The 21,142-nt window shown below is 45.5% G+C and overlaps 1 protein-coding gene and 1 long non-coding RNA gene across 6 annotated transcripts in view; both read right to left on the reverse strand.

Moving 5' to 3' along the window:
* LOC100382006 (uncharacterized) overlaps positions 1-20,745 on the reverse strand; it is a 73,317-nt gene extending 52,572 nt beyond the window's left edge. For 2 of the 5 annotated variants that reach the window (XR_004849982.1, NM_001356991.1), the window contains exons 1-9: positions 20,196-20,745; positions 14,340-14,509; positions 10,638-10,827; positions 9,785-9,963; positions 9,654-9,705; positions 9,440-9,567; positions 9,158-9,337; positions 8,992-9,059; positions 1,239-1,381 (exon numbers count right to left, since the gene is read on the reverse strand). Coding sequence is in view for 2 of the 5 variants with exons in the window: in NM_001356991.1 (NP_001343920.1) it covers positions 1,239-1,381; positions 8,992-9,059; positions 9,158-9,337; positions 9,440-9,567; positions 9,654-9,705; positions 9,785-9,963; positions 10,638-10,827; positions 14,340-14,509; positions 20,196-20,634 (1,549 nt within the window). In the remaining 3 variants the exon portion in view is untranslated. Of the gene's footprint in view, positions 1-1,238; positions 1,382-8,991; positions 9,060-9,157; positions 9,338-9,439; positions 9,568-9,653; positions 9,706-9,784; positions 9,964-10,637; positions 10,828-11,278; positions 11,398-14,339; positions 14,510-20,195 lie in introns of all 5 variants that reach the window. The other 3 variants (XR_002748530.2, NM_001356990.1, XR_002748529.2) reach the window with 2 other exon arrangements.
* On the reverse strand, positions 12,182-14,207 carry LOC111589536 (uncharacterized). The gene is made up of 2 exons (XR_002748584.1): positions 13,756-14,207; positions 12,182-13,662 (listed from the first exon to the last, which is right to left on the reverse strand). It is a non-coding gene; the product is annotated as an uncharacterized lncRNA (long non-coding RNA).
* Positions 20,746-21,142: the final 397 nt, after the last annotated feature.

Raw genomic sequence — 21,142 nt, forward strand, 5'->3', positions numbered from 1 at the left:
GAGGTCATGGCGAGCGGCCGGGGAGGGCGCGCGCCAGGGAGGTCGACCATTGGGGCTACGCGGCGACGGGGCTGCACGCCGTCGGGTCAGAGCAGGAGAGCCGGGGAGGAGACAGCGCGGAAATCTGGAGGCGCGGGCGTAGCTGAGCCGGGGAGGGCCTGGGCGCGCGCGCGTGAGGAAGGCGGCGCGGTCGGGCCTGGGCGGCTGAGGCGGCACCGACGGCTCGGGCAGGCCTGGGGGCGACGCCGACGCGGCCGGGTAGGGGAGGACGACGGTCGGCCGGTGAGGGTAGGGGAGAGAGGGGGTGGCGACTGGGGGAGAGGGAGGAAAAAAAGTTTGCCTCTATACCATATTGAAAACCCTAACCCTAATAGGGTTGGGCTGGGTATTAATAGGTCACATAGCTGGGCCAGGCCCATTACAAGGGATGGGTAGCTAACAATTTAGACTATCTCTTGAAATTGTATGAGGAAATATAAGCATGGCAAATCGCTGATCGTGGTAGTTTTCCTCTGTCATGGTCCAGCACAGGAACTAATGTAATTTCAAAGGTTGGCGATACATGTGGTGTGGGTATGCTGTAAGGGTTTCTCTACCCCCTCTCTCTTCTTAATATAAAAGATATGCATCTCTCCTGCATGTTCGATAAAGAAAAACATGACAAATCGACCTAATATAGACCAAGGAGACACTTAGCAGCCATGCTAATTGTTTAACAGGAAGAACATGAACTGTACAATCACAGATGAGCATTTTATAACAGGGAAAAGCTTTCTCCAAATAAGTTAGAACCTACAACCCTGAAACATAAGGGATTTCCTCAATGTTTCAAGGTACTTGTCTCATAGGCTCATAGCACCAACATGGCAAACCATGTTCTACAGCCAGCCCTAAGCAACAAAAAACTATTTTGGAAAACCATATCCAGTGAATATTTACCAAAGAAAGCTTAATATTTATTCTGTCACCATAGATTTAAATACCAAGTTTTTATGTGTCTATCTAACACTCTAATTTGGTCATCTCGATTGTCCAAGATAATTTTCAGTAAAGTTCAGATGTTCCCAACTTTATATGGACATAAATTTATAAGGCTCCAAATGACAAAAGGTTGAGGAGGGCCCATAATAGTGAGATAGAACAATGAGCATGATAATATACAATAAATAAAGGAATTTGCATAAAAGGCCCAATCAAAAAAGACTTTTAAGGAATATAGGACTTATAACAACCAATACCTTGAATAAGATTATCTTGTTTGAGGAAAATTTCTCTGAGCCTACTTTGGCCACATGGATTGTATTTTAGATTGAATTTGTCAAAACGATGAAATGTGCTTTTGTCTGCATGGACATCTAGCAAATCAACATTCAGATCATACCTGAGAAAATAAGAATTATAAGCCAACAGTAGTGTCAACATATGTATTAGGAATAGGCAACTCATTTGTTACTATATCCGAAAGGGGAGAATGTACATGTGTATATCTTACATAAAGGAACCTATGCAAGAGAGAAATAACACCCCACTACCGCACGCGCCCTCAAACTCATGGTGGGTCTACAACACTAAGTTTGGAAAGTAAATAGCTATGGTGCATGGTGCTCCCGTATATTTGCCTTCTTGAAGAAACCTCCTGAGGCACATGGTGGGGTCACAACCTGAGCATGTACCCACGATCTCTTGTAGACATCAATACCAATGTGCTTATGTGCTTACAGTGATACAATCAACTCATTCTTCAAAGGATCCCAATCAATGTTGATTGTATCGATGCTGTCAGAAGAGAGGAATTGGTGTACTCACAAGCACACCAAAATCCTCAAGTAGCCATTGTAGCCAGGTCACCTGTTCAGTCACATCTGCCATAGCTCGTAGCTCAACCTCAACACTCCGAGGTGGCACCACAAGATAGGCACAAGATGCCAAGTGGCAGTGTGCTCCAAAGCAGCAATCTCCTCACCATATCATGTTGCGACTTGTGGTGGACAACAACCCCCCATAGGTCGTGGGCTCAACCAAAGCAATAGCAATGAAGCCAAGACGATTGGGAGAATGAATGGTGCTATGATCATGAAGAGCAAATCTTGGAGAAGACTCTGGGTAGGTCCAGGAAGGGATGGAGAGGAGTTAGAATGTTAGATAATGAAACAGGTCATGGACAACAAGTGTAGCAATGAGTGACCTAACAAGGACATATCGGAGACAGGGAGGAGATATCGGAGGCGGGAAAGGGGGTAAAATGGCCAGTGGTGGGGAGGATGGAAATGGTGGCAAAATGGAAAGCAGAGGTGGAGAATAAGGTCGAGATGACAACAAAAGATACCAATCAGGTGGGAGAGAGAGAGAGAGGAGAGTCAGTGGTCCAGGATGGATTGGTAGAGGAACTAGGATAGTAAGAACAGGATCAAACAAAGGTAATATCCCAAGAAATCCTCATCCAGCGAGCAACAACATCAGAGCAGCAATAACCCTTATGCTCCGTACTATACCCAATAAAGACACACTCCAAAAGATGATAGTTGCCAAGTATATGTGAGTCCTCGACCTCAGTCTGTAGTACAAAATTTGAAAGGTCCCATAGGCCAATGTATACAATCAAACCAACCACTGTAGGTGCTCCCTGTATATCAGAGATCCATCTCATTTCAGTAAGGGCTTCAAACATAGGCCTTTTGCTGTGAGATCTATCTTCTGGAAAATATTATGCAAAAATCTTAATCTGCATATGAAGGGCTATTCATTGGTGAAATTTGTTACAGTGGACACACTAATCAGTTCAATCCAAAAGTTTAAGCTAATGGGAGAAGGTAGTCAATCCACTTATACACTTCAACACCCCCACTCTAACATGGAATCGAAGCTAGAGGTCTCGAGTTTTGGCTTTGATACCATGTTAGAGTGGATGCACTAACCAGTTCAACCCAAAAGCTTAAGCTGACGGGACAAGGTAGTCAATCCAATTATACACTTCAACAAAATTTAGTTCGAGCCATGGGAAAGAATATGTTAGAATTGTGCACCTGGTAAGTGTAAAATCTTCATGTGGTTGGTTGCCCATAACAAATGTTGGACAGCTGATCACTTCGCCAGGAGGGGGTTGCCACATTCTAAATTTCTGTCCACTTTGTGGCCAAGTTGAGGAGACAATCAACCACTTACTGGTTTCTTGTGTTTTCACATGGGAAGTGTGGTTCAACAGAGGTCTCACAGAGGCTTAATTTGTGCATCTTCCCCTTTATTTCCACGTGTGCCTTTCTTCTCTGGCTGCACATGAGTGGGGGTGTTTAAGTGTATAAGTGAATTGTCTACTTTCTCCTAATAGGTTAGCCTTTTGCGTTGAATTGGTTAGTGTGTCCATTCTAACAAGGATTACCCCCAACCTGAATGGTACTATGCTGCTTATTTTTCTCGAATACACAGGAGAGATGTGTATCATTACATTAAAGGAGAGGGAAAAAAGGCTTGAGGCCTGGAACAAACATGACAAACACACACCAGACGCACACATCAAACACACACCAGACACACACGCACACATACTGACATACATATACCAGACACACACAACACTCCACCAACACAACAAAGAGGATAAAAACCTTCCTCTAACCAGGATCGAAAAGAGTACGCATGTTCTTGGCTCCTGCCAAAAACCAAAGCTGCAGGTCATCTTTGAATCCATCCTCTAAGGTAGAAAGGCAGGGACGAGCTCTATCAAAGATACACATTTCTATGCTTCCAAAGGCTCCAAGGCCCGAGGATGACCACACTATTAAAGACCTTTCTTTTGCTTTCAGGAATTTTAGCTGAAGCATTCCTCCACCATTCAGCAAAACATGAATCTCTTCTCTTAGGAGCCACAATAGAAAGTCCTATTGCAGTTAATATATTAGCCACAATAGAAAGTCCTATTGCAGTTAATATATTATGCCAAAACTGTCTTGTAAAAAGGCAATTTGATAGGATATGTTGCACAATTTCATCTTCTTGGTCGCATAGAACACAATTTTCAGGATAATCAAGACCCTTCTTTTTTAGTTTGTCTGTTGTCCAACACTTATTGTTTATAGAAAGCCATACAAATACCTTACACTTAGGGGCTGTCCAGCTCTTCCAGATTCTTTTCCAAGGCTCAAAAGTTTCAGCTCCAATGTAGAAAGATCTGTAGGCAGATTTGGAGCTGAATAAACCATTACTGCTAAATCGCCACACATGCTTATTAGAGAGTAGTTTTTATGGAGTCTGCCTGGGGCTAGAGGAATTTCCCATCTCCTCGCTCTAGTGCCAAGTGTAAACTAGGGCTCTTTCTCCGTCGAGGTTAAGTCTTTTTGCTGTAACAGGCGAGCACTGTTTATTTGAGTCAGGTGCGGTGTGCGTGGTGTTGCTGTTTAGGCTTTTGGTTTTATACCCCCTTTCTTCATGTCTGAGAAAAAAGAAAGTTACAATCAACAGACTGGGGAGTCAGTTTGGTGCACTCAAGAGGTGAAAGGACGTAACCGACACACCCAAAACAACGAAGATAGCCATAGGAAGGAGGCGTGCGGAAGAGACGCTCAAAGGGAGTGCATTCCTGAAGAGCAGAAGTTGTCGATTAATGAGAAAGATAGCCGTAGAGACAGCATGTGCTGAAAAGTCAGAAGCAAGATCAGCAGAGATCAAAAGAGCATGGGCAGTCTCAAGAATTGGTGATGCTTACACTCGGCAGCGCTATTCTGAGCATGAGCATCAGGATGCAAAAAAATGGACAATAGTATTGTGGTAAGCAAAATAGTGATGATGGGCAACAGAGATGTATTCACCAGTAGAATCAGTATGGAAAAGTGTAAAATGGGGGAGTCGAACTGAGTATGAATCATAGTGGCAAAATGCCAGTAAATAGAAAGGAATTGACCACGAGAATACATTAGATAAATCCAAGTAAATCTCAAATAACCATCGCCAAAGAGAACATAATATGAGTGACTGCCTTTCCAAACAGAGGCCAGAGGAGTCGATGACGGGGTGTAGCCAGGGTGAAGGAAGGAAGACTCAATCAATCAAGCTTCCATAGGGCATTATGAGTCATAAAGCCTAGGCCTAGTGCCCACAAAAAATGATCAGTGACTGAACCACAAACAATAACTGCATTGTACGGTGAGGAACATGCGAACTAGTTGGAGCATGGAAGAAATATGTTGAAAGAAAACCCCAACCAGCAGCAGGAAAAGAAGTGTCATCTACGTTCTGAACAATTAGAGGTGGGTTAGAAGACAGAAAGGACAAATGTGTTGAATTGGTATCATATGGAAAGAAGCACCAAAATCAAGGAACCACATGGATGATATACTTGACTGGGTAGGAGGAAGAGCGGAACCAAAAAGCCTGGGTTGTAATCCTATGTGCGGAGGTTTGTGCAGCGAGGCAACAAAAGCAAGGGGTCTGTGGAGAAGAGTAGACCTGATTTTCGACCCATAGACAGGCCCATCCCGAAAAAATCCAAACAAAAGCAAGGGTTAGCCTATGAGTTAGGTCAAGCTCGAGCAAAAGATTTTGACCCGACATTTTTTCCCAACCTGACCTGACCCAAATTTGATCAGATCTAGAGTAGAGGAACCACACGAACCTGTCACAAATCTTCCGATCATGCTTCTCCTGTGGCAAGCACTCTCATTATGGCCTAGCTGGTAATAAACTAATAATGGCAACGACTGTTATGCATGCAGTCCTTCTGTGCAAGCGTGCAAGCAAACCATCTGATTCATTAGATTACGATCCAACCACAGATACAACTATGATTTGTTAGGGATTTTTTTATAAAGATTATTAAGCTGGTGGTAGAAGGGTTTAAGTGTTAAATGTGACTTACGGTTGGATCACGATCTAATGGATCAGATGATTTGCTTGCACGCTTGCATAGAAGGACTGCTTGCATAGTAGTCGTTGCCACTAATAATAGCCACAAAGGATACCAGGAGAAGTCCCAACTGTTAGAGCTACTGTGTAATGGGCTGTGGTGCTGTCTATGTATTGGGCCCAGGCCCAAGTGCCCAACTACCTCTGTATTAATATACTCCTCCCAACACAAATTAGGGTTAGGGTTTCTATTCCAACATGGTATCAAGCCTCCTCTCTTCTCCCTGTCCTAGCTGCCAGCCTTCTCCCCTCCCGTCGGCCAGCCCCTCCTGCCGGTCATGGGCCGTCGCCCCCCTGTCCTGGCACTGGGCTGCCGTCGCTGCCGCGGGAGCCGACGTCGATACTAGGCCCACTCGCGGCCTCCCCGACGGCGCACAGATCGGTGCAGCTGCCTCCCAGGCCGGTGCAGCCACTTCCCTCCCCTCCAACGCCGGCACCCTCCACTTCCCCTCTGTTGACGGCGCGACCGCCTACAAGCTCGCCCGTGGCCTCCCCGACGGCGCATAGGCCGGTGCAGCCATTTCCTTCCCCTCTAATGTCAGCCCAGAGCTTGGTATAGTCGCTTCGCCACCTTCTTGCTTTCATAGGGCTTCGCCGAGGCCAAGGCGGACACCTCCATGTTCATCTTCCGTTGTGGCCTAGACACGACGTACCTCCTCCTCTACGTCGACGACATCGTCCTCATGGCCTCCTCCCTCGACCTCCTATGACACATCATCTTATCCCTCTAGCAGGAGTTCGCAATGAAGGACCTGGGTGAGCTGCACCACTTTCTAGGGATCACTGTGGAACGCCCGTCCTAGGGCCTGTTTCTCCATCAGCACCGGTACATCATCGACATCCTCGAGCGTGCTGGCATGGCTGACTGTAAGCCGTGCACGACCACTGTGGACACTCAGGGCAAGGCCTCCTTGGACGACGGCCCCGGTGGTCGATCCCACCGACTATCGGAGTCTTGCCGGGGCCCTTAAGTACCTCGTCTTCACCCGACTGACATTGCCTACGCTGTCCAGCATGTGTGCCTCCATATGCACGACCCACGGGAGCCGTATCTTGCCGCTATGAAGTGGATCATACTGTATCTCCAGGGCACCGTTGACTTCGGCCTTCTTCAACAATCGGCGATCACCGCCTCATCGTCTACACCGACGCCGACTAAGTCGGCTGCCTTGACACATGTCGGTCCACCTCGGGCTACGTTGTGTTTCTCGGCGATATCCTTGTCTCGTGGTCCTCGAAGCGGCAGTCAATCGTTTCACGCTCCAGTGCTGATGTCGAGTATCGAGGCCAACGACGTTGTCGAGGCAGCGTGGTTTCGTCAGTTACTTTAGGAGCTCCACAGTCCACTGACGAGGAGTACCCTTGTCTACTGCGATAACGTCAGCGCCATATACCTCTCCACCAACTCAGTCCAGCACCAGCGCACAAAGCATGTCGAGATCGACCTTCACTTCGTCCGCGAGTGTGTCGCCGTCGGTGATGTGCGAGTTCTTCATGTATCGATTACTTCTCAATTTGCCGACATCGTCTTCACCAAAGGCCTCCCTACGCACGTGTTTGAGGATTTTCAATCCAATCTTAACATCTGTCGTGGCTAGAGTTTCGACTGCGAGGGGTGTTAGAGCTACTGTGTAATGGGATGTGGTGTTGTATATGTATTTGGCCTAGGCCCAACTACCTCTATATTAATATACATCTCCCAACCTAAATTAGGGTTAGGGTTTCTATTCCAACACCCATTACCATTATCAAGGTCTAAGGTCCTGAGGGAGCTAAACAATCGGGGTTGCAGCAACCAATATAGAGATCGATTGGTGAGCTCGATCAGCACTTACTGCTCGAAAACCTCCTCAACCCACAACTCAGGCATCAACTCAGTAAGTGATGGGCATGGACGACGAGAACAACTGGGCCCGAACAATCTTGAACTCAGGAAACAAAGCCGAGAGAGAAACTCGTGAAGACAAAGAGACTCTCTCTAATTTAGCATGCTCCACAGAACTCGATGCCAAACAATTGAAAGTCCTCCATGATAGAGTGTCAAGGTGGCGAAACAATTAAGCCTCCTCAACAACATCAAGATACATCGCCTCGTTATGGATTTTGTAACTGTTGCAAAGTTGAGCCCACATCTGATGCATGGAAGCAAGACCCAACATCAATAGATCAACCATCAATGCTCACAAGCAAGATAGCCTTAGCACAAGCCTTGTTCACAACCAGGGCAGAAAGATCAAACATGTAGACGTCCATCTCAACCTCGTATGCCTCAAGAGTAGCCACCTTGACATCATCAGCAACATTAGCCAGGTAGGTAGGCAGTGTCTAAAAGGCCAGGCATGGCCGACATTTCCGTTCGGGAAAATATCCTATGCAATCACTTATCCTGGTGCAAGCATGCAATCAAACGATCTGGTGCATCCGATCTAGATCTAATGGTAACTGTTATTTTACATTTAACCCCTTCCACCTGAAACCTAGTGTCTATTTTACATTTAACCACTTCCATATGAAACCGTTGGATCTAGACTGGATGCTCTGGATAGTTTGATTGCACGCTTGCACCAAAATGAGTGATTGCACAGGATATGTCCTCTTTCCGTTCACCCTATGGTAGCCCCACAACTATTGTATGCCCATGTGGTTCTCCATGTGAAAGACAAACTCGCACCAATTGGTGCCAGACTAGAATATGCAATGAATGACATGGCCACACTACAGTCCCCTGCTTCCTGTTGCACCTCCCTTCTCCCTTTTTTCACTCAAGGCTCGTGGCAGATGGAGTACACACGGGAGGCCACGAGTAGGCTCGCTGCGAACAGACTGGGCAGACGCGAGTGGCACAGGTGTAGCATGGAGCGATGGCATAAGAACGTGTGGTGCGGCCACACGGCCATGGCACACCAGTAGTGTCGATGGGGTGTGTGGAGAGGGAGGGGAGAACTCGAGGGAGGGAGATCTGGATTGAGAAGACCCTAGTTGTGATACCAAGGAATAGGCAACTTATCTATTGTTGCACCCCATGTGTACCTCTTACATAAAGAACCCTATGCAAGAGAGAAATAACATCTAACATAGGAGAAATCCAAAACATACCCAGTTAAGTCCAAGCTCTCAAAAACCTCTTTTAAAGTCATATAAGTACCATCTCTGAAAATGACCACCTACAAAGACATTATGCATAGTAATTTGTAAGGCAATAATCTCATCATGTTCCATATAGGCTAGAAAAGCCATTTCACCAATTAGTTAATGAATATACCTCATCAGGTTCTTTTCTTAGTTTGGATTTTATGAACCTCAACAGATGTTTTTGATTCATGCATGCTGAATGATGAACATGAGTGTCAACCTTCCTGACATTGTAAAAATCACGATGTGGGGCAGTCTTCTGGGCAAGAAATTCCCTATCCGCATTTAACATCAGATGGAATTTAAACTTCTGAAAGGAAATAAGAAATGCATCACATCCAAAGAATTGTAGGAGAGCATTCAACTATTTCATCGTAAACGAAGGAGGTAAACAATTTTACAACATGATTACATGCTCAAGAAGATTTAACCGATTATGGCAGACAGTTCTTGTGTTCCCTGCAGCCGTTACTCGGAGAATATAATGCAAGTCAGTGAAGAAGGTTGTAGCATCAGCCACAGGATAAATGCTCTCCGTACCTGAGCCAGAAAAGATGAGGGGGGGGGGGGGGGTCAGTCATGAAATCATCTGGAAACAGGTGAAGTACACCAGCAGAAGAACGTACAATCTTTATCCGCATAAACATGGATAACGCCATCAACAGTTTGGAAAACATGCTGAAACCACAATTAGATGGAATCTCAAGGACAAAAAAAACAGGATATCATAAGATTGCAACAAGCACAACTAAGGTACCTCTGACTTTGGTTCAGGCACATAAGTGAACGGGTTGGGGTTAGGTTTTGGAGTACAGGGGTCATTTATGACCTCCTTCTCCCATGGAGCAACCTCCTCTCTAAAGAGATAAGAGTCTCTTAACTCGAGGCACTTCTGAAGGATTTTGAACACCTCAATTTCATCAGCAGTCGGAATCTCTACCATAAATAGAAAACACCATTCAATAAACTTCCATAAATACTGTACAGAAAAATTCAATGCAGTTATAAATTTTCTTCAGCTGAATAAACAAGTTTCTCAATGTATCTGAATTAAAATTTCAAAAAATGTATCTGAATTATATTATGCAAATTGCACATAAAAATGATCACAAACTAATCAACAAGAGAAATAAGAATCTGGCCAGGCCGCCAGGCACAAAACCCAACAATAGTATAAGTTGTAATAAAATTTACCATGGTTTTCCATTATGGTTCTTGACATGCTCCAAATATTCAGACAAATTATGAAGTCCTGTATAGAACTAGAGCATCTAGGGGCGTACCCAGTGTCGTAGGCTTCCCGCACTGTGCGGGGTCTGGGGAAGGGTATCTTTAAGCGCCAAGCCTTACCCGCATAATATGCAGAGGCTGGGGCTCGAACCCGGGACCTTCCGGTTACAGACGGTAGGCTCTACCGCTGCACCAGGCACTGTCAAAAGTGTGCTTAGAAAAACTCGAAAAATCACAACACTGTTCTAGCAGGTCATCTTACCAAAGCATGTTAAACAATAAATTATGAGTCCTAGCTCGGTCAAAGTTTCAAATGAAAGACTATTGTTTCACCCCTTTAATCAGCATTGAGAACTATTATGTATATTGAAATGACATACCCTTTGGAGTAGTTAGCAGCTTGACAAATGATTCTTGCTGAGGTTCTTTTCGTAGAATATCTGCAGCAACTGGGTCAGGTTGAACTGCATGAAGATTATTGGATTTACTGCGTGACCGTATCAAGTTTGCTGCAGCTAATGGCTTGGCAGCCCCATTTTCCACAATTGCATTTCCTTTGTGTTCTCCTTCCTGTTCAAAATGTATTAGAAAATCCTGAGAGGTTTTTCAGCCACTTTCTCTACCAAATAGGAGAAGAACAAAACATTCATATAGAATTGGTCCATGCATCATACAGCAACAAAACTAGTGTAATATAAAACACAAATGCAGTATTCGAGTTCATCTTTGGCTGTGTTTTTAATGGCTCTACTCCAAACATTAAAATGGTGTTGCGAGCTGTCACTTATGAGTGCATCCTTTGGTGCTCGGCTGGAGGTAGTTCTGATCATGTTGCTTTCAGTCTTTATTTTCAGTTTATGTTCTGCTCCCTCCATTTCAAATTGTAAGTTGTTCTGGCTTTTCTAAATTCATAAATTTTACTATGTGTCTTGATTCTTCAAAAAAACTATGTGTCTTGACATAATATGTATCTAGTTGTGTAACAAAAAACTATGTATCTAGAAAAGCTGGAACGACTTACAATTTGAAATGGAGAGAAGGGATCTAGAATGTTGTGGGTGTTTGAGTGTGAGTGTTGTTGGGAATTTCTTCCCCAGTTCCCTGTGTTACCTTTCTTCTGAATAAGATGGTACCAGCTCTCTGCGTGTTAGGGAAAAGAAAAACAGTGGCTGATGAGTGTAGAGCATGTTTGGTTCTCCGACACAACAAAATTGAGGCTGCCACACCTGCTGACATAGCTGTTTGGATTGTAAATAAAGTTAGGCACACAACACCTTTTTGCATTGATCTACAACAGCAAAACTCGCCACAGGGGTGGCGGCTGTTTTTGGCACCGCAAGTGTGGCGACGCCACAACGTGCATGGCGAGTTCCGGCTGGGAACCAAACAAACCCGTAGTTTTTGGTGCATGGCAGATGCCTCTAATCTTCAGGAGCTTCTCGTTATCTCGCCCTCTCAGACCTCTAGGCTCTGTTTGGTAGGCTGCTTCCCAATTGGTCGTATTTTGCTCTAGTATGGGGATGAGTTTGTTGTTCTAGCTGGTGAGTGTGCGTTGCGTTTCTGGGTGGGGATATTTTACCCTCGCCTCTTTTTCTCTCTCAAACGAAATTGCACACAACATTTATTTGAGAAAAAAGCAGATCCAATGCCGGAGGCTCCCACATGAGTGGGGTACGAGAAAGGGATAAACCGAGGCAAGCCTTTCTCCCACAAATGCAGAGAGGCTGCTTCAAACCCATGAGTTGGTGCCTCAGTGAGACAGCTCTCACCACTGCATCAGGTTTGTCCTTCTCATTCGAGAAAAAAATAAAGATTTTTTCAATGATCTTCTGAACTTCACCCTATTAGAAGTCGTAGAGGGGCAGCTGAAGCAGTAGGAGAGTTAAGAGATAGGATGACAGTGCATTCCTTTTCAACGTCAAGGTAGTCTCAATCATTTCATTAAATCCCTATACCATTGTCTACTAAAATGTGATGCAGATCATTTGATGTTGACCCTTTGCATCATACAACAGTCATAACATAGCAACTTCTTCATGTGGTTAGTGGCACACAATAGGCGCTGAACAGCAGACCGTCTTTCTAAATAAAGGTCTGCCCCACCCTGAATGCTGCCCGCTTTGTGATCAAGCTGAGGAAACAATTGACCATCTACTGGTCTCATGTGTCTTCCGTCGGCAAGTGTGGTAAACATTCTATATAAGGTTGGCCTGCAGGACCTCTCCCCCCAGCTCCTTTGATGCATGGTGGGCAAGCACAAATTCTGGTGTTGATGACCAGACTAAAAAAGGTCTCAGTAACATCATCATTCTGGGAACTTGGTCCAGTTGGAATCACCACAATCGTTGTGTTTGATGGGATTCAACCGAGCCTAAATAGAGTTCTAGTCATAGTTGTTAAGGCGGTAAGGCGACTGACCTCCTTTTACCTTTTAAGCGGTAAAGCATAAGACAATGTGACACATTAAATATATTTAAAAATATAAAAATATTGCTATTTGAGAAAGTATTTAGCACAAAAATAATAATAATAAAGAAGAGAAAAAGATGATAAAAATAAGAAAAAGACTAGCCCAGCCAGCCCAACTATCCCCTTAAAATTAGGTTAAGCCCACTTCCTCTCTCTCACCGCTCTCTCTCTCTCTCTACTCGCTTCTCCCTCTATCCTGTGCCGGCACCGCCGCGCCACTACAGCCGCTGGAGCCACCGCCGCGCTGCCAGCCGCGAGCAACCTCTCTCCCACTCGCCTTAGGTGCACGAGTAAGGCGAGCAGGACGCCTTACGTCGCTGGGGCGCCTTACCGCCTAGGCGACGCCTTAACAACTATGGTTCTAGTTCGGTAAAAGATGAGTTTCACCTGTGGAGTTTGGTCGGAGCTCAGGGAATATCCAATCTCCTTGCTCGAGAGTCAGCCAATGTGTGAATTCCTCTCTAGTGGTCTTGGGTCAAGTTTGACAAGTGAGAGAGAGATACAACATTTGATGTAAAAGGGTGTGTATGTGTGTGGCTGTATGGGGTTTCCAAAGTCAATCCTTTACTCTCATTAATATAATGATACACAACTCTCGTGCATGTTCGAGAAAAAAAATATATAACAAGCTTTTTTTTTCTCGAACGCGCAAGAGACATGCGCATCTTTTCATTAAGAAGGAAGAGAAAAAGGATCCAAAATGGATCAGTACAGGAAGACCCCCATTACGGTGGTCGAAAACAAAGAAACAAAAATACATCTATAAATAAAAGGAAGCAGAAACTACTTTGACCTAAAGACCTGGGATTGGGGCTGTTAAGAGATCTAAGTTTGTGGCCCCTCCTAACACCCACAGGTCCCTTTCCTCCTCGGTTCTCTTGATGGCTTCATAACAAGCTTTATTTCATGTAGACTTCACCCAAAACTACTCCGACCCTTTCAAATGAACCACACAAAAAACTTCATCATTATTTGATCTCAGGAAATGTCTCAGGGGCAGATTGGTGCATGCTGCCATGTTGAGGATACCTTTAGTTTCAGCCCTAGCACCTAGAAACCATCTCCATTGCATCCAGTAAAGGAGATTGTCGCCATCAATTTTCAATGCAAAGACAAGTTGTTTAAACGGAATGTTGGAGTGTTGTAATGTCATGAATCATGTCTACTGGTTCACAGGAATCCACCTTGGTTCACTTGTAGCCCAAGATAATTTTTCTACAGATTTGTAATCATTAAATGAAAGAAAAACAGTAGAATATTCACCCTGTCCCCAGAGGTCTATTCCCAGAAACTTTTAATTACCTATAATTTGGAACAAGTAATCATACATATCTATCGAGTATAAGGAATGGTGGCTAATATTTTTAAAAAACCAGATAAATGATGGAACAGTTCATGCTCAACCATCCCTGAAAACTTTTCGCTACAAAGGCACTCAAAGTCTTAAACCATGGCCATTATCTCTACCATTTCAAACAAATGCATACCTTCAAGTGGTTCCTTGCATGCAAACTCACACCAAGGTCTACTTTGACATACAAAAATATAGCATATGTGAGGCAGGCAGTGAGGGAGGGGAGTAGAAGACTAACAAGTGGATGATGGGAACTTACCAGGTTTCCACTTGTGTCCATGTAGCCATTGTCAAGTTTACCACTACTTTGTATAGAATCATCCTCATCTGATCCATCTTCACTTGCACTGGCAGCAGGAGACTTGGGTGACTTAGGTCTAATTATTTCAACCCGTCTATTTGAACCTGACCGGGCAAGTTGTTTACTGCCTGCAATTAATATACATTGCTATAAAGAGCTAGTGCAGAGATAAGAAAAGTAAACTTAACTGTTGGCCCTCGATCTCCCTGCACAGGTGAGCAACCTGCCCACCAACACTCACGCTCACTCACGACTAGAGGTAGAAGAAAGGATGAGAACAGAGCTCACACACGCAGCACTGGCAGAAGTGTGAAACTCTGAATGTGTGTGGCAAACTGAACTGTTTTTATGGTACACTAGTACAGTGGCTTAGCTCAGCCCCCCAACTACTACTACAAGGATGCCTATTGCCATACCTCTACAGTACTATGGATGGATAGCAAGGGCATACCAACAACTAATTTCCTGCTGCAGCAAAAGATCAAAAGGGAGCAGCAAATTGTTTTACATTCACTGCCTTGCATAGAGAAAAAATGATAAAAAGACATCACAGAAGTCATAGCTTATAGACAATTCATGTCGAGTAAATAGATATCATGATGCTATGCATGATGACATCTCCAGATTTAGAGTACAGATGTCATAAAATTATTCTTGCAAGGTGCTAAAAATATGTTAATTGGAAAGTCGCTAGTGTCGCCATCACATGTTCGGACAAATGTCATCGCACATCCCTGTACATGTCTTTGATGAGAGTAATGTACTTAGATGGGACTTTGTGCTTTTCCAAGGCCCACCACATGACATTTCCTGGTACTTTATCATATGCCTTGAGTGAAGGACTTGCACATAGTCTTTATTAACCTCGAGAAGGCGTATAAAAAAGTACCGAGAAATGTCATGTGGTGTGCCTTGGAAAAGCACAAAGTCCCAACTAAGTACATTACTCTCATCAAGGATATGTACAAGGATGCGATGACATTTGTCCGAACTCCGAACATGTGATAGAGACACTAGCGACTTTCCAATTAACATATGACTACATTAGGGGTCAACATTGAGCCCTTATTTATGTGCTTTGGTGATGGATGAGGTCACAAGGGGATATCCCTTGGTCTATGTTCTTTGTTGATATTGCTCTAAGGCTCCTCTTAACTGTTCCAAAAAGAATTGTTTCTAAAAGAACTGTTCGTGAGACCCTAACTAATAGAAGATGGGTCTTTGATATCAAAGGTGCTTTGACCTGGGGAGCTCTAGTAGATTACCTACATCTCTGGAATGCCATAACTGATGTCGTGTTGTAATCTAATTTTGAGGATAAGCACATCTTTTCAATTGCTTCTAATGGGCAGTATTCTGCAAGCTCGGCTTATAAGGGTTTTTTCACTGGTCTGTTGTTTTTTATCATTACAAAATGGTCTAGAAATCTTGGGCACCTCCTAAGTGTCTGTTCTTCCTTTGGCTGGTGGCCCATAATAGGTGCTGGACTGCAGACAGACTGGAAAAAAGAGGACTGAATCATCCTCCAAGATGCCCTCTTTGTTTTTTTTTCTCGAATACGCAAGAGAATTGCGTATTTTTATATTAATAGAAGAAGCAAAAACACAAAAGTTATAGCCAAGAGGCCACACAAGAATTACAGGGGATAACAGGAGGAGAGAAACAAAGACAGACATAACAGCCCCAAACACACAATCACACCAGAAGCACAATATCACTTAGGTAGCAACATCTGGCAGCGACAGACCATTGGCACCAGCCAGCTTCCAAAGCATAATATCATGCCCAACCATCGCTAAGGCAGCAGAAAGATTTGGACTCATCCCATTGAAAACACAATCATTCCGATGCTTCCAAAGACACCACGCCCCCAAGATCACTAAGGAATTAAGGCTAGCCTGAGAAGATCCCCCCACGGGAGTGGAGATGCCTTTCCACCAAGCCATGAAGTCCTCTTCACCCGGTTGCGGTGCCACACCAGCAAGCCCAATCCTCTGGAGAAGGATAAACCAGAATTGCCGAGCGAAAACGCAAGACAGCAGCAGATGGTTGATCGTCTCCTCCTCCTGGTCACAAAGGACACAAGCGTCGGGATGGTCGAGGTTGCGCCTAGCCAACCGGTCGGCCGTCCAGCAACGGTTGTGGGCAACCAGCCATAAGAAGAATCGACACTTTGGAGGCGCCCAACTTTTCCAAATAAGATCGCAATGCTCGAAAGTGATTGAGCCCATGAAGATCATCTCATAAGCAGACTTTGCTGAATATTGGCCCGAGCTTGAGAATCTCCAGATATGCTTATCAGGGGTATCAGGCAACAGCAACACCTCTGAAACAGCTTCCGCTAATTTAATGAACTCAGCGATGACCACAGCAGTGACCGTACCACGAAGATCGTGAACCCAAGCCATATCAGTTAAACCCTCAGCGACCGTTCTCTTGTTAGCTACTCCCTTAGGAACCATAGGACATAGGTGGGGGGCCAGATCAGCCAGGCGCTGCCCTAACAGCCATCTGTCACACCAAAACAAGGTGTTGCTGCCATCTCCAACTTCAGAGACTAAGGCAAGATCGAAGAGAGACTTCACCTGATCTGAAAACTGGAGTTGAAAAGAAGCCCAAGCCTTGTCCGGACTAGTCTTTTGAAGCCAAAGCCATCTAACACGAAGAGCCCAATTCAAAGACTGTAAATTAGAGATGCCGAGGCCGCCCAGCTCCTTAGGTCTAGTGACTTTAGGCCAAGCAATCAGACAATGACCTCCATTAGTTTCGCTTCTGCCACGCCAAAGAAAATTCCTCCTGATTTTATCCATGGCTTTGAGGGCCCAAGAAGGGAGATCTAGAGCCATAGCATGGTAGACAACAGTAGCTGTCAACACAAATTGAACCTGGACCGCTCTTCCTGCCTTAGTCATAAGATCAGCCTTCCAACCCGGGAGAGAGTTCGCCAAGCGGTCAATGAAGGGCTGTAATTGCGCTTTATTGAGCCTTTTTAAGGACAGCGGCAGCCCCAAATATTTAAAAGGGAATTCCTCCAGCTTGCAAGGCAGATGATCCTGAACAGTGGCTACCTCCGACTGTGAGCACCTGATAGGGATAATACTACTTTTCTGAATATTTGTTTGGAGACCGGAAGCTTCACCAAACAGCCTGAGTATATCCCCCACCAGAACAAGGTCATCCGCAGTAGGTTTGATGAAAAGCGCAACATCATCCGCGTAAAGAGAGACTCTATGCAGAAATGATCGAGTTGACAGGGGCTGCAACAGCCCAGCTTCAACAGCTCGCCCCACCATGAGGTTTAGAACGTCCATCACCAAAATGAATAACATAGGGGAGAGGGGGTCTCCCTGCCGCAACCCTCTTCTGTGTGGAATGAAGTCCCCTGGAATACCATTAAGGAGAATCTGAGAGGAGGATGTGGCAAGCAGCCCACTTACAATGTCACACCATCCAGCACCAAACCCCAGACTCCGCAAGACTTCCAACAAGAAGGGCCATGATACTGAATCAAACGCCTTTGATATGTCCAGTTTCAGCATAATTGTTGGTTGATTCTGAGAATGAAGGAAGCGGGCTGTTTGTTGGACCAACATGAAGTTGTCTTGAATAAATCTTCCCTTGATGAAAGCACTTTGGTTCTTGGACACCATACTATCAAGATGCCCTCTTTGTGACCAGGAGCCTGAAACCATCAACCATCTTTTGGTTTCTTGTAGCTTTTCTAGAATATATTGGTACATCACTCTTCGAAAATTTGGGCTCCACATTCTTGCCCCTCTTCAGGATGACACAAACTTCTTGCAGTGGTGGAAACGTATTTCTGTTATTGTGTCAGACATGACTAAGAAGGGGGTAAATTCTCTTTTGATTCTGGGAGCCTGGATGATCTGGAAGTTCAGAAACAAAGTGGTGTTTGACGGGATCCCCCCCCCAATATCACTACGATCTTAGAGGCCACTGCTGAGGAAAGGGAGAAATGGATGATTGCAGGAGCTAAGGGTCTTTCCTTTTTAGTTGCTCCCAATACCATTGTCTGAGATAAGTTGTATCTTTTAGCTGTGCATGGATTGTTTCCTTTATGCTTGTTTCTGGCCTCCATAAGGAGGTCCTGTATTCGAGTCCTTTCTGACCCTTTTTCTTCCTACCTAATAAAATGAGGCGCAGTTCTCCTGCGTTTTTCGAGAAAAAATGTTCTTTGTTGATGATGTGGTGTTAGTTGATGAGAGTAGGGAACATAGTTGTTAAGGCGTCATCTACGTCGTAAGGCGGGCTGGGGACGTAAGGCGTCTGCCTTGCCTTAGTCTAGAGCCTAAGGCAGGTGGAAGCAGCAGCCCCGCGGCTGCTGCGGCGCGGCTGCTGCAGAGGGCGACGTGGGCGGAGGGCGGCGACTAGGAGAGAGCCAGGGAGAAGCAGGGAGAGACAGAGGGAGGCGCCGGTGCGGATGGGAGAGAAGGAGAAGCGGCTGGGAGAGAGAGTGCTGGGAGAGAGGAGAGAGGGAGGCGACTGGTTCTAGAGAGAGAGGGAGCTGTGTGGCTGGGAGAAGAGAAGGGGAGAGGGTTGGGACTTGGGAGGGGGTGAATAAGTGGGCTTAACCTAATTTTAATGGGCAGGTGGGCTGATTTGGGCTGGCTGGGTTATTCTTTTTCTTCTCTTTATCTTTTTTCTCTTCTTTATTAATAATTTTATCCTAATTATTTTCTCAAATATCAATATTTTTCTATTTTTAAATATATTTAAGGTGTCGCCTTGTCTTACGCTTTACCGCTTAAAAGGTAAAAGGGGGAGTCAATCGCCTTACCCCGCCTTAACAACTATGGTAGGGAAGGGGTTAATAGGAAGCAAGAGTTATGGAAGCACACATTGGAGTCGAAAGGTTTCAGACTTAGTAGGACCAAGACCGAGTACATGATGTGCGATTTCAGCGAGTAGACATGAGGATGGAGATGTTACCCTCGATGGGCAACTGTTGGCTAAGTAGTCTTTTCAGTATTCAGTATTTACCCTTGCATACGTGCTTCATCACTGCATCCGACCACTACATGGTCATTATCATTCTCTTTAGGCCTTATTCGGTTATTACTACGTCACATAGATTGGATGGGATTAGAAAAAAAAATAGTAGAGATTTTTACTTGCTATGGATTTAAATCCACCGAATCCACTCCAGTCCACATGGATTGAGATTAAACTGAACAGAGTCTTACATGTGTTTAAGCAATTGCAGCCAAGCAGTGTTACCTCTCCACAACTTTCATGGCTCTAAAGCTTAAATTCAGTATGTACATGCTTCATACAAATGTATTCAGAAGTTCCACTCATTCTATTGATTTGCTTGCTTCAAGAAAAAAGTACTGCCCCAGACCCTAGGTCTTGAGGGCTTGACGCAATAGTCAGAAACTCGGTGAGCAAACAACGTTTTATTTCATTTTTATCGTATTTTGTCATACCCAGTCGCCCGAATGAAAGGAAAAAATTCTTTACATATAAGATGCAAAGAATCTCTTTTACAGCCTCTCATATCTGTCATCTGATGGTCTATATAAATAAAAGAAAATAAATTATTAAAGAGTTAAAATGTAAATTTTGATATGTTTTTTTGGACCTTTTAAGTAGTGGATACGAATGACTAAAGAGGATGTTTATATCGGAGATGTACAGAATTTTTTTTCGATTGAAAGCCTTTCCGCTACCTATATAACCCACCTCTCTCCGAGCAAGCTTTCCCCAATCCTATCCACCTCACACTGCAGTACTCCGCACCCACGCCAACCGCACACACCCGCACGTGTCCGTATATGGGGAACAAAAACATACCGTCGGGGCCCACGTGCAGTCTAGGCAAGCCCTGGGGTATCTGAAGGAACTCCGCGGGGTCGAGCGCGCCACCGTTCACGTGCGGGCCCACGACCCCATCCGCATCGTCGTCCTCCTCCTCCTCCACGAGGTACCCGCCGGCGGCGAGCCCGCCGCCGCCGCGGCTGCCGACATCATAGAACGCAGAGAGGTCGGGAAGCGAGGCTGAGCCGACGGCAGCGCGGCGCGGTGGAGGGAGCTTCACGCCGCCGCCGCCGCCGCCGCTAGCGGCGGAGGCGGGGGCGCGGGGCCTACGGCGGCTCGTGGAGGCGGAGCGAGCAACCTGCGCGACGGCACGGCAGTGCAGGTAGTAGGCCGCTGAAGCGGCGGCGGAGGCACCAACGAGTGCCGCGAGGGCGAGCTGCAGCTTGTAGGACGAGGCGGAGCCCGAGGAGTCCATCGGCACCGGGCTGCCTGCCTGCCTGCCGGGCTCGTGGGTTTAAGCGGATGATTAGGAGAGGGGTGTGAGTGTGAGGGGGATTTTAGCAGTAGCAGCAGTAGCATGAGAGGTGGATGGGATGGGCAGCGGTGGACCGTATTTATAGGGCCCCGTGCGGATGGTGATGTGGACGCTTACGTGGGGCCCCGCTGGGTGCGTCTCGTCACTAATCCAGTCCAGTGGTGATGGTTGTCGTGGCCGCTGTTTTTAGTGGTTATTATTGTTGCTAGTTTCTTTAACTTGAAATTACGGTAGGGTTCTGTCGTTTGCTTAGGGCTTTTTGAACTCGCATCAATCAACATAAAAGACGTGAAAAGGGGGGATATTTGGACTTTATTGGTACGGCAGGCCAAGGATAGCGAATAACAAAGCCGTGCGTCGTGGCCGTCCAATATAATGGTGTGAATTGCTTCAATCATTTAGCACTACTTTGTCACGAGCAACTGGGAAAATAAGGGAGCATGGGGAA

This window comes from Zea mays, chromosome 6 (assembly GCF_902167145.1).
Source record: "Zea mays cultivar B73 chromosome 6, Zm-B73-REFERENCE-NAM-5.0, whole genome shotgun sequence".
In the NCBI taxonomy this organism is placed as follows: domain Eukaryota; kingdom Viridiplantae; phylum Streptophyta; class Magnoliopsida; order Poales; family Poaceae; genus Zea; species Zea mays.